This window comes from Heptranchias perlo, chromosome 18 (assembly GCF_035084215.1).
Source record: "Heptranchias perlo isolate sHepPer1 chromosome 18, sHepPer1.hap1, whole genome shotgun sequence".
Taxonomy (NCBI): domain Eukaryota; kingdom Metazoa; phylum Chordata; class Chondrichthyes; order Hexanchiformes; family Hexanchidae; genus Heptranchias; species Heptranchias perlo.
The window spans coordinates 12,060,377-12,081,834 of record NC_090342.1 but is presented as its reverse complement, the minus strand read 5'-3'; the positions used below and the strand labels follow the sequence as shown (position 1 = coordinate 12,081,834).

General features: G+C 43.5%; 1 protein-coding gene across 1 annotated transcript in view; it reads left to right on the top strand.

Annotated features, from left to right (window-relative positions):
- Window positions 1-21,458, top strand: part of LOC137334943 (monocarboxylate transporter 2-like) — a 64,690-nt gene that overhangs the window by 23,959 nt on the left and 19,273 nt on the right. Inside the window, exons 3-4 of the mRNA XM_068000036.1 lie at window positions 15,439-15,582; window positions 18,159-19,004. Coding sequence (XP_067856137.1) covers window positions 15,439-15,582; window positions 18,159-19,004 — 990 coding nt within the window. The remainder of the gene's footprint in view (window positions 1-15,438; window positions 15,583-18,158; window positions 19,005-21,458) is intronic.

Here is a 21,458-nt window from a genome sequence, read left to right as displayed (position 1 = left end):
GGAGCAGTTACAAGGGGAAGAGAGGTTGGTCATGGATCTAGATGATGGTGGAGCAAGCAGAAAGCAACATGTAGGAATAATGTGGCAACATGTGAAATAAGAACCGGTGAAGAGCTTCGGGCAATAATTGCACAATGGAGTCAACAATGCACATGAACAGGGTTGGACATTTTGGCGATGTATATCGTGGAGCCAGCTTTGGATTCTTGTTAGGGGGTGTGTATGATGTATTGCCAACTAGGGCATGTGGGGCAGGGTGGGATTGTCAGGGTGAGTGCTATGAGGGGGTGGCTAATTTGAAACACATCCTTTTGTGCTTTATTGGGGATGTACACATGGTGGCATAAGCAGATATTGGAGGTTGTTAAGAATGCAGTGCAGAATCAAATGCAGCAGATAAACAATGGTAATCCAGAAGGACAGTGTAACTGAACTTGTGAAGGAGAGATGGAAGGGAAGTTGGAGTGTTGATTAACATGAAGAAACTGAAAATTGACATTAGACTTTGGGGACACAATTCTTTCCTGGTTGCAGACAACTAGGACCAATCTAAAATAAAAACCGAAAATGCTGGAAACTCTCAGCAGGTCAGGCAGCATCTGTGGTGAGAGAAACAGAGTTAACGTTTCAGGTCGATGACCTTTCATCAGAACTGAGGTTGAACAGCCATTCTGAGGTTGGATACAGTGTTATGTGTTATAGTTAGAGCATAAACAGGCTGCAGTACAGTGGGAGACCGTGTTAGTGAAGTTATGCAAAAGAAAGCTGCTGAAATATGCAGGGTTGGTGTCTGAATGCAGCGATGTGGAAGTGTGAGGTGCATGTGTTGGGGGCAGGGACTAGCATAATGTACCTGCATAGCCCTTTACCCTTGATTACCTTACAATTGCGAATATATTTGCCTCTTCTGAGATACAGAGTGATTCTCTTTCCTTACTTTAAGATATTTGTCAAAAGGATGGTGAAGATCCTGAATGAAGAAGGTTAATCTTGAGGGAAGTCCAAAACTAGGGGCCATAAATATAAGATAGTTATTAATGAATCCAATAAAGAATTCCGTTTGCTCTACAAGCTGCTTTTCCACCTTCCTTCCTCCCAATATTCATCTAGTGGGAATGGACTCCACCCTCAAGATGAATAATCACTTTTTTTTTCTCTGAATCTGAAGTTTGGACATATAAGAACATAAATAGGAGCAGGAGTAGGCCATACAGCTCCGCCATTCAATAAGATCATGGCTGATCTTCGACCTCAACTCTACTTTCCCGCCCGATCCCCATAACCCTTGATTCCCCTAGAGTCTAAAAATCTATTGATCTCAGTGCCGAGCATCCACAGCCCTCTGGGGTAGAGAATTCCAAATATACCCAACCCTCTGAGTGAAGAAATTCTTCCTCATCTCAGTTCTAACTGTCTGACCCCATATCCTGAGACTGTAACCTCTAGTTCTAGACTCTTCAGCCAGGGGAAACATCCTCTCAGCATCTACCCTGTCAAGCCCTCTTAGAATCTTATATGTTTCAATGAGATCCCCTCTCTTTCTTCTAAACACCAGAGAGTATAGCCCCATTCTACACAATCTTTCCTCAAAGGACAACCCTCTCATCCCAGGAATCAATCTAGTGAACCTATGTTGTACTGCCTCTAAGGCAAGTATATCCTTCCTTGGGTAAGGAGACTCTTGTTCTCCAACCCCCTTGTCATAAAGACCAACATACCATTTGCCTTCCTAATTGCATAGCTTTCTATTGCCGTGGAGGGGGTTGGAATGGCTCATTCTCACATATCTGCCAATGATCAACTGAAGACTGGCTTTGGCAGTTGCTTATATTTTCAGGGCATTCCGCAAGGCCCAAGGAGATGAAAAGAACAGGGGAAGAATTATTTTTTAAAAAGTATTGAGAAAATAAACCTGTGGATTTACCAATTAAGCTGATGAATGGTTTTGGATAGCAGATAACTAGGGTTAAACGATATCTCACTCTGTAAATTGGACTGTTCTGTGAACAGCTTTAGCTGAAATTGCGGTGCTAGTGTTTAATTTGTTGCTGCACAGCAGGGCTGATATATGGGACTTTATAAAGGTTGCTGTAATTGAATTGTATTTCAATAACTGCAATCATTGATTTGTGAGGTGTTACATTACAAGCATTCTAAGTACACTTGCATTTTCATAGAAAGTGATCAAATTAATTGTGGCAGGTATGAAATGTTCTCTCGTCACTTGTTCCTATGAAGCAACAATGGCTAACCAATTTGATTGAACAAGTTGGAGCTCTGTTGTTTCGTAGGTTCTTATACGATGCGACTATATATTCTGCCATAGCAACTGGGGCTAACTGGGGTGTACTTCTCATTAGAGATTTGACTTTGCTTTTGTACTTTGAATCATGTTAACCAGGAAGTATGAGTCTGGTCCATAGCCAAGAGCAATTTATCTAATGGTTATGCTATTTTCTAAAGCAATGTAGCTAATTTTCCTAGTAAGCTTGTTAATCCAAAGGAATTTACACAAAGAATGCTCGATAGTCATAGCTTTGCTTATTTTTCCATATTTTTCTTCTTTTAAAGAATTGGCCTGTCAGCTTAATAATGGTGCAGTGTTCCTTGTTTGGTAATCTTTGATATAGCCATATGGACAATTTTTGAGCTCTAATTAGTCAAAAGACCTGTATAAGATATACTATGGTAAATAACAGTTGTTTTGCATGAAGAACTGGCTAGTCATGAGGTGGTGGTATCATCTATCTATTGTTATAATATATTAAAAATCTTTGCCTCGATGTTTCTTGGGGGTTTCGCTGGATTCCCACCATAACTCTGGCGGAACCCATTGGAATATGCCAGGGTTGAGCCCCCTCTGATGCCAAGATTTCCCAGTCGGCCTTGTAAGGGGTATATTCGCTCCTTACAAGGCCAGTGACAGAGGGAGTAGCGCAGAGGGTGGGAATTCCTTATGCCAGGGGTTCCCACTTCCCTGGCTCAGTTGGGACCCGGTGAGCCAAGTGAGGCAGCTAGACACTGGAATTTCCAACTGCATGGGTCAGGCAGGGACCGGAGATGCCACCCCCTCCATCATGCAAATTAGGTACCCTCCCACAAACTCGAGCAAGGTCAGCCTTGGAGGGCACCATTCGGTGCGATTCAACTTAAGCGCCGGGATCGTGGCCCACAGATTTTTAAATCTTATGTCTGCCTGCACTTCCTGTCAACTTTTTGCATTATAAATTTCTGTGGTCACGTTTATAAAGGAAACTGTCTGCATAAACTAGTACTGCTTTAATTACACCCTCCCACCAGTAGTGGTGCTGTAATGCTCAGTTTCGCTGCTGCCAGCTCCTCAATCTGTACTAGAGAAACTCTTAATGTTCCAACCAACTCTACTTCTCTGCTTCCTAAATTGCCGTACTGTCTTGTTGTTTAATTATAAATAATATAAAATCAAAGCATATAAAAATAAGGATAAAATGATGACTGAATTAGGTCTGCATGTCCAGGTCCAATTACTTCTTGCCCCGCCTTCACCTGAAGACTATACGTAAGGCCCAATTTTAACTCCCCTCCCCATGTCTGACGAGAACAGGGAGATGGGGGTTAAAATTGGGGCAGTATGGTACTCACCTTGTTGACATTGCACTCCCACTCTGTGCCAGAAACCTGAATTAGTTAAGACATTCACTCCTTTGGTTAACAGTAAGCTTTTGACCCATTGATTACCATGATGCTATCAACAGCTGCATTGATCAACCTCAACTGGGCCTGAAATTCCGAATCTGTTCAATTGTCCATCCCAGCACTGCTTGCATATTGTCATTTTTGGGTAATCTTACATTCTCCTTTTGCCTTACTTTGCTTCCAGTGCAGTGTCTTAGGCTCATCTCGGTTCTTCCGTAATCCAACATGGTCCAAACTGGACCCATTACTCAAATAACGAAAGCACAATAGCAGATTTGCCTGCATGTGCTCAGCTCTCTCATGGTACACCTGGAACCTCCCAGTGTGCATGCAGCCTGAGCTGTGTGCACGTAGATAGCTGGTAGCTTATCACACTGCCACTGAATCAAACTTGTGTGGAAAATAATGGACATGTGAGAGTGGTTATGATACAAGGCTGTGATCTCACCGAAGAATTTGAATGATGTCATAATCTTGGGGAACATAGATTGAATTATTTATAACCATCACCTGAACCTTTAAGATAAGATTGCAGGTTTAAAAGCATTCCAGCACCTATTTAAAAAAAAAAATAATGCATGCCTACTCTAAAATTGATAGGGGTGTTACTAGTCTGAAAGAAAGAAAGACTTGCATTTACATAGCACCTTTCATGATCTCAGGACGTCGCAAAGTGCTTTACAGCCAAGGAAGTACTTTTGAAATGTAGTCGCTGTTATAATGTAGGAAACGCAACAGCCAAATTGCACACAGCAAGCTCCCACAGATAGTAATGAAATAAATGAGCAGATCATCTGTTTTAAGTGTTGGTTGAGGGATAAATATTGGGCAGGGCACCGGGAGAAAGTCCCCTGCTCTTCTTCATCTGAAAGACGGCAGCTCTGAGTCCATTATTTTGCCAACAGCAACTTTCATTAGTGATCGCCACATCCAGTGTGTTCTGTCATTGATGTGTGATATTATTTACACTGGAAGATTAACTATCTGATATAATCACTGAGTATCTTGAGAATTAAATATGATCAATGTATGTGTACTGCATTTAGTTATAAATGAATTTCTGTAAGTTTGGGCTCCCTTCCCCATTTCAATGGCTATATTTCTTTCTCATCCTGTTTTCAGACTGTCCAATGATAAGGCGCTTTAGACAGTTCTGTTATGGTAACTGAGCACAGTTATGACTGAGCTAATTGTGCTCCATTTTTGGCTAAATGCGGTTTTGACTTTTATATTCTCAATAATAAACAGGTCCCATGGCTGCCTGCCTGAGCGAGTCTAACTTTCCAAAGTGCTTTACAGCCAACTCAGTACTTTTGAAGTGTAGTCACTATTGTAATGTAGGAAACACAGCAGCCAATTTGTGCACCGCAAACAGGTCCCACGAACAGCAATGAGATAACGATTGGATCATCTGTTTTAGTGACGCTGATTGAGGGATAAACCACCTTTTCAATGAGTAACCATAGTCTTCCTCTAGTCAATTATCCTGTTCAAGTTACTGTGCAAACATTTGACTAATTCTAGCTGACCAAGCCATGCGTTGAGTTTGGATACTTGGCAGTCACCTGAAGAACTATTTTTTTGTGTACGTTGAAGGAATAGAATCTTCATGGTTGATGTATACGATTGAATTGATGGTACCTGTATCTTCACAAGGTAAAGTCCACCATACCTAACACTCAAGTCAGTTCATCTAGTGAGTTACTGAACACCACAGAACAGGAAGGCCCCAAGTTTGATCCCCAGTTTGTGCTGAGTTAGTTGATCACAGCCAGGGCATCATTATGGCCACTAGCATTGACCTCAGTGTCACTGGGTTACAGTGTATAAAATCAGCTAGGATTCTCACTCCTGTTTGCAATCCAATGATCCTGCTGAAAGTGCATATGTATGGAGGTTGGACGAGAACAGGATCAAGGTTAGCTGTGATGCTGCCTGTGGTCGAACAGCTTTCTGGCATTAACTTTGAAGGCTTTGACATGAATAATGGCCATCTGGGTTAGGCACTTAAAGGCAACCAATGACTGTAGACCATGTACCAGCCATCAATAAAGGGAAACAATTGTGACAAAACTGATCGCTTTTAGGGATTCGGGAGGGGTGTATAACGGGTGGCCGATCCGCTACTGCCTGTTTTCTGACACCACCGAAGGTGTAAATCTACCCAAATATCTTTACTATGTGGTCACGTCTATCTGCATTCTGGAACGATATCTCAGTCACCTGCTGAATGCAGATGGATGTGGTACTCTGACATGTTCCACCAAACGACATAATTCATTTTGATGAGCACAAGATCATTTTTTTTTAAAAAAAGGAGTAAAATGACCATTTGGTTTAAAGTACCAAAAGCTTTCTGCCACTAAATGGAGCTGTTCCCTCGCATGGGTTGTCACATATTGAGGGGGGAGGGGGGGGGGTGGAGAAGGTTAATGGAGAAAATCTGAGGGAAAATTGAATGAGCGGGGGAAAACGGTAGGGAAGCATAGAAATCAGGTGTTCAGGCACGAACTGCACTTAAAGCTTGGAGAAATACTAAGCCATTTGTGGAGAAATGACACTTTAAACCTCTCTTTTTGTTAGTGTCCCCTGCCTCTGCCCCTCCGCTCCTCCCACCCATCCCACATACACATGCCTCAGTCATCTGTAGAATGCATACTCAGGAAGTGCACAAGTGAAAAACCCATCCTAGGACAGCACCTCCCGAACCCCCCGACCTCTACCACCCAGAGGAGGGACAAGGGCAGCAGGCGTTTGGGAACACTATCACCTGCACATTCCCCTCCAAGTCACACACCACCCTGACTTGGACGTATATCGCCGTTCCTTCATCGCCGCTGGGTCGCAATGCTGGAACTCCCTAACTAACTGTGGGAAAACCTTCACCACACGGACTGCAGTCGTTCCGTTCAAGAAGAAAGCTCACCACCACCCTCCCAAGGGCAACTAGGGATGGGCAATAAATGCTGGCCTTGCTAGTGATGCCGATATTCCAAGAATTAATATTAAAAAAATATTATATGATTGTGTAAGTTGAAATTTGCTCCTGCCAGACAAACCCCCGGGGGGAGGGGGGGAGCTGCCTTGCCATTAGTTTAATTGGTGCTAAATTACTTAAAAGCGGGATGGCTGCCAGGAGTCTCTGTGCTTTGGCACTTGCTCAGTGTTAATGAGTTCAAATTCTTTCCACAGACACATACGCACGTTGCTTAAATTCTATGAGCTCACAGCCTGCAGAAACTTGCTGTTGAAAGCTCTAAATCACAGCCTCGCTGGAAACAATTTGTTTTTCCAGAATCGCCCCTACTTTTAAATTGGATTTAAAACTTGTACTAGGCTGTAAGTCAGGAGAGGGTGTACAGCACAAAAAGGAATTCACCATTAACCTCTCGTCACATCGCTGAGTGCTCCCATTCTGTCTTTGAGTACGCGGCGAGGAATTGAATGCAAAAATAGAACTCAGAATCTATTCTTTTTATGATCCATGGTATATCTTTGGTATATCTCAGCATTAGGAACTTGTACAAAATAATCGTTTGCCGGTATCAGATGATTTGCAAATAACTGCAGCTTGAAAGCTGCAAAAGGGAATCATAGTGCAGAGTCACTCAGGGAATCTCAAGACCACATTACAAAAACAACAACTTGCCAGGGGGCTGGTGGGCAACTACTTGGGACTTTCCTCAAATGAGGCAAGGGCTGAATTAAACTTCAAGCCAGGCAGGCTTTGCTGTGTTTTATTTCTGCCCTCCTTCACCTTGGTGCATAGTGACTGTCGCAGGTATGGAGCTGGATCTCAGAAAATTTGAAAGAAGAGATAACGTTTTCTGATGATCCATCCTCCAGTGAGCCTATGCCTTACTAAAATACAAAAATGGACTTTAAACTCTGGAAACAATTGACAAAATGCTACAATTTTATTTTGCTGATTCAAAATTTCATGCAAGAATTTGGTACAGAACAAAAAAATAGCCATTTATAGCCAAATGATTTAACATTTATCATATCAGGGTCATCACCATTACCTTATGGACATGGATGTAGACATAGGAATAAATCCAGAGTGACTATCTAAACACAGAGAGAAGGCTGAAGAACCTTTTATCAAATCACAAAAGATTTGAGTCAGTTCCATCCCTTCCCCACACTTGTGAAGGACCAGGTGTTCCATTCCATGCACATCTGGTTGCTTCACTGAAATATACAGAAATGAAAGATTGTAACTCTGGGAGCAGGAAGTGATGTGTCTATCGACAGAATTGGTTTTAATTGTGCACTGCCCCAGGATCTATTGCTAGCACCTGGATCTGTGGCACGCCGGTGTAATTATTTACTTGTACTAGGTGAAAGGAATGATCAAGAAATAAGAGCTACACTATAATTTTTTTTACACAACATTTCCACCCAAGTTCTCAATTTTATTCTTGACGTTTACAGCGTTAAAAGTTATTCAGTTGTGACAACTGATTAAGGGGCTGGTCAGCGTTTGTACGGTCTTTTCTTGTGTACGGTCTTTGTAAGTTTATTTATTTTCGCTCAGTATCAGGCAGGCGATCCATACTGGCTCGTCTGTAATTCCCGTCACCTAGAGCCTGCCGTCCTCACAACCCAGCTACACGGGCAGTCTAGCTTGTAAGGTCATGAGGTGATCAAGGGTTCAGATGAAGTCGCAGATGGCGAGAATGAAGTTGAGGGGGTTTGTAACTGTCGACTGCTAGCTGAACTGAGATCAGATTACTTCAAAGCGCTACCTTCTCCTCTTTTAAAACTAATGATATACATACTAGTTCTGCTTCAGTTAGGCTTCATTCTGTTCCGGGTTTGTTTTTTTGTGCAGGCTTTGACTAATAGTGTCAGCTCTGTACCGTTGGAACAGTGATGTCACTGGAACATTCATAATGCTCACACGTGAATTTTAACGAATTTAGTACCAGGAGCCCAAAGATATCAGGAAATAATCTGAAACTGATTACGGGCAAATTTAATGTCCTACACATCTGAGATGAGATAATATAAAATATGCAATATTTTTCAAATGGTGACCATTTAAAAGAACGCCGTCTTCCATTTAAATGAAACGTATTTGGCAATGTTCTTTGTTTACAAACACGATGACCTGATAATCTTAAATTATGTCCACACACCAAGGCATCACTTGAATGTGATGAAGAAAATGATGTAGGGGCCTCCTGGCTCTTCAAATAAGAATAAAAATGTTCTGAAGCAATATTCAAGAAGAGAATTCCCATCAAATGATAGAGATTTAAACCTCCGGTAACATGACACTTTTCTGTCACCCGCAGTATTAAGTGACACCACTTTAGATTATCTGTGCAAACTAAGGGTATACGAGCATGAATAAATATTATGGTGCTGTTACATTGCAAGTACAGGTTTCAGACCAATTACTGCTTGGAGCAGCTCTGCATTGTTCTCTGGTCAAACAAAGGGAGCTGCTCTAACCTCTGATGTCCAAATACTGGTTGTATTTTAAGAGCTCACAGGATAGTTGTCTTTATGCCAATGTTGAAGAGGTTAAAATGAAGTTTGAGAAGTGCCATGGTCGGTTTTTGAGCTTTTGGAAGTTGACTTTGTGCCTGTTTCAGTTATACCTTCACTATTGTACAACAAGATATCACACAAGCATGATCACAATCTGTCACCAAATTTCATTTTATTCAGCTGGGTCCTGTGAGGTCAGGAGCCTTTCAAGGCAGCTGTTGAAACACATGGTAGGGTAAATTTTCCGATTCCCATGCCAAAGTAGCAGGAGCGTGTGCCTGCCACTTTAACCGCACGCCAACTTTTACAGGATTTCCTTTTGTCGGCCTAGTTAATTTATAAGGCTGTGCTGACAGCCAATATTGGGCCTGGCACTGAGCTTGCTGGGTCCGGAGTGGAGTCAATTGTTATATTGTGGGAAAATTAAATAGCTTAACGCCAAGTGGCTGTACATTTGAGGGATAAGTTGGAATGGCTTTAAAAAGACTTACTGCCAGATACTGGAAAAAGTCTTTCTAAAATCTGTATTGGGAAAAGTAGTGACTACCAACATCTATGTGGAAAGAAAGACCTTGCAGTTACGTAGCGCCATTCATGACCTTAGAAGATCCCAAAGCGTTTTACAACCAATTAAGTACTTTTGAAGTGTAGTCACTGCTGTAATGTAGGAATCGCGGCAGCCAATTTGCACACAGCAAGGTTCCACAAACAGCAATGAAAACAGATAAGTAATCTGTTGAGGGATAAATGTTGGCCAGGACATCAGGGAGAACTCCACTGCTCTTCTTTGAATAGTGCCATGGGATCTATTACGTCCACCTAGAGGGCTGACGTGGCCTCGGTTTAATGTCTCATCCGAAAGACGGCACCACCGACAGTGCAGCACTCCCTCAGTACTGCACTGAAGTGTCAATTTAGATTATATTCTCAAGTCTCTGAGTGGAACTTGAACCCACAACCTACTGACTGAGGTGAGAGTGCTACCACCGAGCCACGGCTAAAAATGGAGTCTCTGGTAAGTGATGGAATAGCACAGCACCTGACCCCCTCATTTACTCCTGAATGAGCAGGAATGGCTAACATGGGTGTACAGATCAAGCCAGCATGACCACAGGGCATGTTTTCATCAAGGACTGGGTGGAACATCCCCCCCTCAAATTCCTAATCCCCTCATGTTTGATTTCCACTGGTGGTAGTGATTTGCCAGTTAGGAAATCGGACCTGATTTTTCTCCAGTGCAGATCCTGACTATATTAACAGTGATTTAGATCAGGCGTGTTTTCATGTTTCCTCATAAAATTGTGTTGATCTATCAGTGTTAATTTTTAAAATTATTATTCATTCTCAGGATGTGGGCATCGTTGACAAGGCCGGCGTTTATTGCCCCTTCCCTAGGCCACTTCTGAGGGGAGTTAAAAGTCAACCACATTGGTGCGAGACTGGAGATTCACTAAAGGACACCAGTGAATCAGTTGGGTTTTTATGACAATCCAACGGCTTCGTGGTCACTTTTACTAATCCCAGCTTTTCGTGTCCAGATTTCTAACTGAATTCAAAGTCTCAAGCTGTCATGGTGGGATTTGAACTCGACGTTTTCTGGATTAGTCCAGGCCTCTGGATTACTAATCCAGTAACATAACCACGACACTACTGTACCCTGTAATATTGAATATTTTATTGTGTGTAGATGGTGTTCCTTATGTCGCTATTTTAATATTTGTATATTGTTTGCATCTACTTTTGTCTTGCTGATACACCACATCAGATCATTTCCAATCACAGCATTAAAGAACAATGATGCTCAAAGTGCAGGCACAAGAAGGCTGTGGGTTCAAGTCCCACTCCAGAGACTTGAGCACAAAATCCAGGCTGACACTCCCAGGGCAGTACTGAGGGAGCGCGGCTCTGTTGGAGGTGATGTCTTTCAGATAAGACATTAAACTGAGGCCCCGTCTGCTCTCTCAGGTGGATGTAAAAGATCTATTTCAAAGAAGGGCAGGGGAGTTCTCCCTGTTGTCCTGGCCAACATTTACCATTCAGCTTAATCACTAAAACAGATTATCTATTCATTATCACATTGCAGTTTGTGGGATCTTGCTGTGCTCAAATTGGCTGCCACGTTTCCTACATTACAACAGTGACTACACTTCATTGACTTTAAAGCGCTTTGGAATGTCTTGAGGTCTTAAAGGCGCTATATATATGCAAGTCTTTCTTTTCTTTTCATCAGATATGCAGTTATCTGGAGTCAACTGTGGTATCAAAAAGCCGTTTTTATTACTTTCATTTTAGGTAATTTTTCATTATAACTTATCCCACATTTTTAGGATTGGCCTACAAACTTCTTCAGCCAATAGACCTAGTGCACAACTTCCTCCTGGTCAGTCTATCATCTCTAGGTGTCTCTCTCCAGGCATGACTTTCACAGTTTTCCTTCTCTCCCTCCCGCCTCCCTCAGGGAGATGTCACAGCCTCTGCTCCGCATGCCCTTCCCTGGTTTGGCTATGACCGGGAAACCGGGTGGAGGGGAAAGACAACCTATGTTCAAATATATTCATTGGGACTGACCAGAGCGCTAGCTCAAAAAGGCAATTTTTAAAGTGCATTTTTCCATCAGTAAGAAGGAGCAAGGGATCTCGCCATTTTATTGGTCTGGACAAAACATTCATACATCGGATACTGGAGGTTACATAGAAATATATATAACATCGAATTACATAGAATGTACAGCATACAAACAGGCCATTTTGCCCAACTGGTCTCTGCCAACGTTCCTGCTCCACACAAGCCTCCTCCCACCCTACTTTCTCTCACCCTCTCAGGATATCCTTCTATTCCTTTCTCCCTCATGTGTTTATCTAGCTTCCCCTTAAATGCACCAATGCCATTCACCTCAACTATTCCTTGTGGTAGCGAGTTCCACATTCTTACCACTCTCTGGGTAAAGAAGTTTTGAACAAAATGTGTGGTCCTTGAACCTGACCTAACTGGATGGAAATATGCCTGGAACACAACTGAATTCAGAGTTGGCCTTCAATCAAATGAGGCAGTGTGCCTGAAATTTAACTGATGACATTCTACATCCAGCCACTTGCAGATTTGTGACGGTGTAAGGAAGACATAAATGCTAGTGACCCACATCCTGCCAGTTTCATGAATAACTCGATTGTGTCTCCTATATCAATGTTGATATCTTAGTAGTTTGGACAATTTAGTAGATCTTGTGACACTCATGCAAAGGTGCACCTTTAAAAACTGGTGACTGAACTCTGTGACCTTTTTTAAAAGATGTATTTTATTCCTTTAATTGTTAGTTTGGAATCAATCTTAAGCCATTTGTAATTGGGGTTTGGTAGCGTAGCGGTTATGTTACTGGACGAGTAATCGAGAGGCCTAGACTAATAATTGACAGAATGTGAGTTTAAATCCCACTATGGAAGATTGAGAATTGGGTTTATAAAAAGCTGGTGTTAGTAAAAGTGATTATGAAGTTATCGGATTAATGCAAAAACCCAACTGGTTTGCTAATGTTCTTTAGGCCGTCATTATCCAGTCTGGCTTTCATGTGGCTCCTGTCCCATACCAAAGTGGTTGACTCTTAACTGCCATCTGAAGGAGCCTAGCAAGCCACTCAGTTGTATCAAACTGCTACCCAGCAAGGAGAAGGCCCATCATCTTCTCAGGGCAGCTAGTGGTGGGCAATAAATGCGTCCTTGCCAGTGACGCCCACATCCCGAGAATTAATTTTTAAAGAAGATGCTATCGTCGCTATGATTACTTCATCCTGCATTTTACTATTTTAAAAAAATTCGTTCATGGGATGTGGGCGTCGCTGGCAAGGCCGCATTTATTGCTCATCCCTAATTGCCCTTGAGAAGGTGGTGGTGAGCCGCCTTCTTGAACCACTGCAGTCTGTGTGGTGAAGGTTCTCCCACAGTGCTGTTAGGTAGGGAGTTTACTAGGTGTAGCATCTCACAGGGCATCAGCTAGGCCCCCTCAATTTTATTCTAGGGTTTGTCACATACTACACCATACCCTTACTGTTCTTCTGTATATAAGAAGCACACTGGGAATGTGGGCCGACTTTAATTGGAGCAGCTTTTTTTTTTCCTGCTTTAAATCCACTTAAGGGAAAAACAATCCAAAAACAGAAAATCTGAGAGAAAGCTATTTTAAGCCTAGATTCTAGCAGTTACACAAATGATGAATGATCATAGTCTAGTCATCAAAAAGATGTTTTCTTTTGAAAGTATTTCCACACATCAGCTAAAATAAGACTTTTGAGATCATTAGTATTCGAATTGCCTCAGCATAAGTTGTTAGTTTTGAATGTAGTAAAAGTGCTCAACACTCCTGAGACGGGGAGGGTGTGTGGGTCACTGCACTGCCAGATTTCACTTTTAAACAATGCAACTTAACTTTCATTCATAACATTAGAGACAGAAGCACAATCTCACTCCTCCTTTAAAGGCCACAGAGTGTGCACAGTTGGGTTAAATCCTTGTTTCCTGCAGTCCTGATACAAGGAGGTTCCTGACAATGTCCCGATGCACACAAATGGCTTCCAGTATCATTGTCCGCAAAGAAAGGACACTCACAGAGCTAGATTTTCCTCACCAGTGCACTAGAACTCTGCTTAAACTCACCGGGGTTGTCCCCAGCCAATTTTCCGCTGTGCCCCTTCATTATATTATCATGGTGGGCTCCAGCCACTACTGGTGCCCTTTGTAGGCAGTCTGCCTCTACGGAGAAGGGAACTCCAATGCGGCTGCAGCAGCTGAAAGTTTTTGTCACACTGTGGCTCAATGCAGTGTCTGAGGCTGGTGCTTCTTTGGGACATCACTCACCCCCACAGATTTAAAGACTCTTCTTTTGAGGTGTAACTATCTGTAATCTGGCAAAGGAGGACCCAGCTTTTAGCCTCTGAGGGATGATCTGAGTCCAGGGAAGGAGGTGGCCTTGGCAGTGAATGCCACCTCATCCCAATTAAGGAACGGCTTTCTGAAACTGGATTGCATTTGATATGGTGGCGCACGTAGTCGTCAGATGGGAAGGTGTGTGTATACCAGTGGGCAGGGGCCAGAGGACCATCTATTATCCCTGTTCATGTCTGGCAACCCTCTGGTCAGCCATAGTCTAACTAAGCGGCGGATCAGGCTCGAGGGGCTGAATGGCCCGCTCCTGTTCCTATGTATGGCAGCTCCCAGGTGGGTAGCCTCCACGTCCCGCTAGCTCTCCGCCTGGAAGTTAAAATGGCCCCTGTAGTGGCGCCTTTTTTGTCCTTCCCGTTGGGCAGGAACGAGATGGTTATGTAATGAAAATGGCAGCACAGCACTTACCACCCCATTCTTGTTGACACCCAGATCTCCATTATTTTGGGGGTAGCCTTGAAACGGGCAGGCACCCACTGGAAACAGGTGGGAGCCTCATTACCCCATACCAATCCGGCTCCTACGATGTCAATAGGACCCTAAGGAGTTTTGAAGTCCCCATGGGCAGAACGTGCGCCTTGCCCGTTGGTACTTGGCATTGAGTGGCCTAACCAGTGATTTCTTAAAGGGGCCCTGCAGGCCACTTGGAATAAAGTTTTTAAATGATGCTTGAGGGGCGAGGGGGAGCACGGCAGGTCTGCGGCCCTCCACCAGGATCAATCTCCTCCCTCCCACCACCCACCTTAACTTACCTGCACGGACCGGGCTACGCGGTGGAAGTGCCAAGATCTCCTGCACCGTCCGACAGGTGAGCGGCTGCGAAAAGCAGGGACGGCTCGCTAATAGAATGCAAATGAGACCCAACCGCCAAAATGGTCCGGGTCTCTGACCACTTCCAATCACATGAGTGGGGAGGGGGGGCTCGCTCTGCCTATGTCACGCCAATGGAAGAACGGTCACTTGATAATCGATCACGTAAGCTTTAATATGCAATGGATATGAATGCAAAAGTACACACAAAAAAAATGCAATAAACTGCATAGGATGGTCTCGTTGATTCCAGTGCTGTAATTCTCTTGTTGATGTGATAGAAAGTCTAACTGTTTTCTCCAGAAAATAAGGTTAAAAGACACGCTATGTTGACACAATGTGCGAAACTATCTGGGAAAGGTGAAAGAGAACTAATTGAAGGCATTTGGTTTGACGCACATTTTTACATTTTCTTGAGCGTTCGTCAAGACTGTGAATGCTTTGAACTGGCTTTGAGCAGCAAAGTAACTTGTTTTGAAATGAAAAATGACGGCCTTTCCCCTTCTCTTTGTCCTTGTAGGGCCTTTAAGCAGCATCTTGGTCAACAAGTACGGATCCCGTCCAGTGATGATGGGGGGAGGCCTACTGTGTTCAATCGGAATGATAGCTGCTTCATTCTGCGAAAATGCTCTTGGGCTTTTTATGTGCGTTGGCTGCATTGCAGGTGAGTATTGTGCCCAGCAACGTTAATTAGAAGATATGCTTTGTGCATTCTAATAATGTTACTGTCTCCACAACCTGCTTACATTGGTAATAGATTGGCACTTGCAATCTGGAGTGTTGGACTAGGAGCCTTGAGTATGAATTGCAGTCTTGATTAATATTTACACTGGGCAGCCTTCAAATTATCTCTGGGAGGGAGAGAGAGAAAGTCTGCTGGGATACCTCTGCCAATACCAAGCATACGTACATACAAAATTTACGGGTAGGAAAAGACCAGCTGGTCCATCAAGCCTGCCCCACACCATGATGGCCGGTCTATCATAGCTAAACATTTCTTACCACCCACCCCTGTAGCCATGTAATCTTCTGGGAGAGGCAAAAGCACAGAGAAAAAACCCAGGGCCAATAAGGGAAAGAAATACTCTGAAAATTCCTCTCCAACCCCCTCAGGCGAGCAGAACCAGTCCGGAAGATCACATGGACCAAGTGTTATCATAGATTCATAGAATGGTTACAGCATGGAAGGAGGCCATTCAGCCCGTCGAGTCCGCGCCGGCTCTCTGAAAGAGTAATCCAGCTAGTCCCACTCCCCTCGCCCTATCCCTGGAGCCTTCCAAATTTTTTCCCTTCAAGTACTTATCGAATTCCCTTTTGAAATCCACGATTGAATCTGCCTCCACCACCCCCTTGGGCAGTGCATTCCAGATCACAACCACTCGCTATGTAAAAAAAGTTTTTCCTCATGTCTCCTTTGATTCTTTTGCCAATCACCTTAAATCTATGTCCTCTGGTTCTTGAACCCTCCGCAAATGGGAACAGTTTCTCTCTATCTACTCTGTGCAAACCCTTCATGATTTTGAATACCTCTATCAAATCTCCTCTCAACCTTCTCTCCCCCAGGGAGAACAACCCTTGCATCTCCAGTCTGTGCACCTAACTGAAGTCCCTCATCTCTGGAATCATTCTAGTAAATCTATAAAGACATTTACTTTCTATATGATGCGATCTTTGCCTCAGTCAAGAACCGGTCCAGCTCCCTCTTGAAGACATGTAGAGAGTCAGCACCCGCCAGACCAGTTGACAATGTATTCCAGAGGCTCACAATTCTCTGGGAAAAGAAGAACCGCCTAACATCAGGTCTATTCCTACTCTTAGGACTCAAGTCCCCTGGTCCTCCCCAATCTGTTAAACTGGAATAATCTATCAATAGGGATGCTATCCAGCTATCATGACTCTTCGCAAGTTAGCTAGTCATTATTGATGACATATAAGGAGTAGCCATGGATTATGTGGTGCTGTCTTTCTGAGCAAAGGATTGTAGCAGTTGTAGAGAGTTAAATTAGTGGGTAGAATTTGAAGAGAATAGGAATAATTTAATAAAACAGTTCATTAAATACAAATGGATAATAAATACAGGAATTAATTTTAACATTGTACTTATCAACATTCCTCGTCAAGACAGGTTGCAATGCCTATTTTTAGTTCGTAGAGGTACCTTGCTGTGAATGAAAGAGTCGCAGTCTCATTCAGACAGACTTTTAATGATAGCCGTTGTGGGAAGAAAAGTGGTGCAATGGGACATCGTTGTTCTGAGTTCAGGGGTTAAAGCGTGGTGTTGGGACAGTGTACATGCAGCATTATTCTGCACCTGCCCTGTGCTTTACCCGACCTGTGCTTGATGCTGACACCGAGTGCAGAAAATGAACAAAACATTTCATTCTGCAAAACTCAATGCAAAAATTTCACCCCCAAAAAAAATCTAAATGTAGAAGCAGTAAAATGCGACAGGGCATGAAGTGACACCAGCAGTGCAATTCTCCACTTGATACTACTTGCAAAGCTGCTATATGCAAAAATCAGATGTTCTTTTCCAGCATTAGAGATGGTCCAAACCCCGCAGAGTTACTTTTTTTGTCATGGACTCGTGCAACCCGGAGCAAATGTTCTGAAAGGCGACCTCTTGGTCAGGACAGAATCCTATTGTATTGAGTTCTGGATGGTTACAACGGGAGGATTGTAATGTTGGCTGAAGAGATGCAGCATTGGAATGTCTTCATAGCTATAAAATATATAATTAACTTTTAAACAATTTAGTCGCAAAAGCAAGCCAAGAGAGTGAAAATTTGAAATAAAATATCACAAATAAACTGATATGTGGTAGATATGGAATATATGGCTTGGAAGTGGTGATTTATGGAATAGACATAGCAATTCCTGGGGGGTGATTTTAAACCCCACCAACAGGTGGGAGTTGAAAATAGTTGTTTTTTTGGGTCGCAACTGCAAAATTTTTGGACGTTGCATTCCCAGTGGGAAGCCTGTACTTTTACACACCGACGTTAAACCCGGAAATAAAGCCAGGTTGCGGTCGCAACCCAAAGAACAACTATTTTCAACTCCCACCCGCCCCCAACCCACTCGTTCTTGGGGTTTAAAATCACCCCCCGATGTCCTGTTCTTTATAACTCACACATACCCGTGTGCATTTTCCATACCAACCTACTCCATATATATTTTACTGATCATTATTCCCAATTTACAGATTAACAGATGTATTGTTCTCCTTAACTTTTTCAGGCCTGGGACTGGCTTTCAACCTGCAACCAGCCTTAACTATGATTGGAAAGTATTTTTACAAGAAGCGCCCCATTGCCAATGGACTGGCCATGGCTGGGAGCCCAGTGTTCCTGAGTACTTTGGCACCTCTGAATCAGTACTTAGTTAATATTTTCGGTTGGAGAGGCAGCTTCCTTATCCTAGGAGGGATCCTGCTGAACTGCTGTGTGGCAGGATCCTTGATGAAGCCAGTACAACCTACAAAACCCACCGTCAAAAAGGATGCGGAAGTTGGAGCTTTACAGTATGATGATATCTGTGATGTGGGGGAGGCTCTGTTGATGAAGAAGAAGAAGAAGAAGAGGCCATCTGTCTTTGAAATAATTCATGAGCACCTAGACCTCAGCCTCTTCCGACATCGAGGATTTCTGGTCTATTTATCAGGAAATGTCATTATGTTTTTTGGCTTCTTTTCCCCTATTGTGTTTTTGGCTCCTTATGCCAAGCACATGGGCATAGATGAGTATTCTGCAGCATTCCTGCTTTCCATTCTAGCTTTTGTAGATATGTTCGCAAGGCCCAGCATGGGTCTTCTTGCAAACTCTAGATGGGTGAGGCCAAGGATCCAGTACTTCTTAAGTTTTGCCGTCTTCTTCAATGGCTTCTGTCACATCATGTGTCCACTTGCAAGCGACTTTACAGGCCTGGTGATCTATGCCAGCTTCTTCGGCTTTGCCTTTGGAATGGTGGGTGCTGTCCTGTTTGAAACGCTGATGGACCTAGTTGGCGCCAAGAGGTTCTCCAATGCATTGGGGCTCGTCACCATTGTAGAGTGTGGTCCTGTACTTCTGGGACCACCACTGGGAGGTAAGAATCATATATTCTGAAGTTTTCTAGAAAGTCACATGTCGTGTAGTACTTGCTGAGTTTGCACAATCTTTCTCAGTAAGAGAAATATTGGGCTATAAATTGGGACGTCTAACGCCCATATTTTGGCCGCTGCAGCCTCCTAAGGTCCCAAAATGGCGTCCGGAATACACACTTCTAGCGTGACGTGCGCCAGATGCCATCTTGGTAAAGGTGTTTGCGCACGCGCAGATAACGAACGCCAGTACCATGTAAAGGAGAATATGCGTTAAATCAGCGTGCAAGACTGATTTAAAGGGATAGCTACCATTTTGGCACTCAGCACTCCAGCCAAAGAATTGTCTTAACCATGAACAGTTGAACTTGTCATAGACGGCCTGGAGAAGCCCCCCCACCAGCTCTATTTAAAGGGACCATGCAGGATTTACAGGTTAGATGCTGGATTACAGCTTCTGGCTGCTGATTTGACCCTGTTTTTGGAGGTCTCCTCTACTTGAATACTAGGACTAGGGGACATAGCCTAACATTTAGAGCCAGGACTTGCAGGAGTGAAGTTAGGAAATGCTTCTACACGCAAAGATGGTAAAAGTTTGGAATCTCTTCTGCAAATGGCAGTTGGTGCTAGCTCAATTGTTAAATTTTAAATCTGAGATTAACAGATTTTTGTTAACCAAGAGTGTTAAAGGATATGGGCCTAAGGCGGGTGTATGGAATTATGTCACAGACCAACCATGATCTCATTGAATGGCGGAACAGGCTTGAGGAGCTAAATGCGACTACCACTTGCTGCCTCCTGTTATGCGCCACCTTCTCCTGCCTGTCATGGTTGAATAGCTGCTAGTGTGTGCGATCTGTGAGTTGTGGGTGTCCCGCTTGTATCAGTGGTAATGCGTGGGTGTGAGAGGAGGAATCTGATTGGAAGAGTTGAGTACTGATTGTAAGAGTTTGTTGGTAGTTGGGTGATGGGGGGTGTAGTGCGTGGAGCAGTGGATGAGGCTGATGGTGCAGTTGGTAGGAGATGCCACTTCACAGTTGACCTCATTCACCTTGACCACTTGTGTCAAAGCATTGAACTTCTTCCTGCACTGCATCCATGTTCGTGGTGCTGTGCGCCTGGCATTGACTTCGTCCCCTACTGCCTCCCACTGCCTCTTGGGCATATGTCTGGAGGGCCTCTTGCCCACCATCCCCCCCCCCCCCCGCGGAGATAGGATATCCCTCCTTCTGTCCACCTCTTGCACCAAGGCCACTAGTGCATCATCAGAGAACCTTGATGTAGGCTCTTTCACAGGCCTGGTACAAACTCAGATCGGCAGATTGGTGAGGTTGCCGTGCAGATTGGAGGATGTGGGATTTAATAGTGCACAACCTTTATTCAATGTTTTAACATAACTCATCAGTTTGTAAGCATAGGGACGGGACCTGCATCTGTATTTTACATGTGTGATATCTGAACTCTGTTCAGATTCTGTGCGGACCCGTATCTTATATTTTGCACATAAGAGTTGCAGGCTGCCTTTAGGAGGTGCAAGCTGCCTTTAAGAGGTGTGAGGCACTCATGCGATATCGGGGCCCAGCTGCTGGTAAGTAGTCACTAAACCACGCAGCTAGGCCTGGCTGCTCACGCAATCAGGTAAATCTTATCAGGTAAATGAGCTGCCTGCATCGGAGCGAATGGATGCAGGTTTAATTGCGCACCGCGATTCCCGCGCCCAGATTCAAGGGCTATCGAATTTAACCCCCATTTATTCTTAGCATAGCCGTTTTAGGAAGTATAAAACTGAAGCGTGAGGGGGAAGAAACAGAAAACAGGATCATACAGATAGAAGAAAAATAAATACAGGAAAAAGGCCAACAGAAATGAAAGGACGAAAAGAAAGTAGGTCCAGAGAACAAAGTGAGACGGAGGGAGGAAGCGGGAAAAACAGGAAGAAATGGACATAGTAACCCTTTTCGACGCCATTATATCAAGATGTTGTGTAAATCTCCAAAGTTGGCTGCCAGCTCGCCTGTGCTATTTCATCCCAGACATACATAGATAGGAAAAGAAAGAATCAAAGGAAGAAAAGATATGCAGAGACAGGCCTTTCCACTCACTTGCAATTGCCTGGCTCATTCTGATGTCTGTTACTGAAATATTTAAAGATACTTAAGTCATTTTCCAAACGGGCCTTCTTGTCAGTTTCACACAGTTTCAAATTGTAAAAATTTATTCCATGTACTGGAAGGTCGCAGAATGGTAAAGTTTGAATGCATTTAGTAATGCTTTCCCATTTCAAGTTGACTGTAGTTTCAAATTCATGTCCTGTGGAAAGTGTTCTGCCTGTAAGTTATGGTATATTACTATCTGCTGCATGAGATGAAGCTTCACTCACTGATCCAGACTGGTCTGTGTTCAAGAAATCCAAAAGGTTTTCTAAAAAATTGCATTCTTTTGGTATGACGTTGCACCCA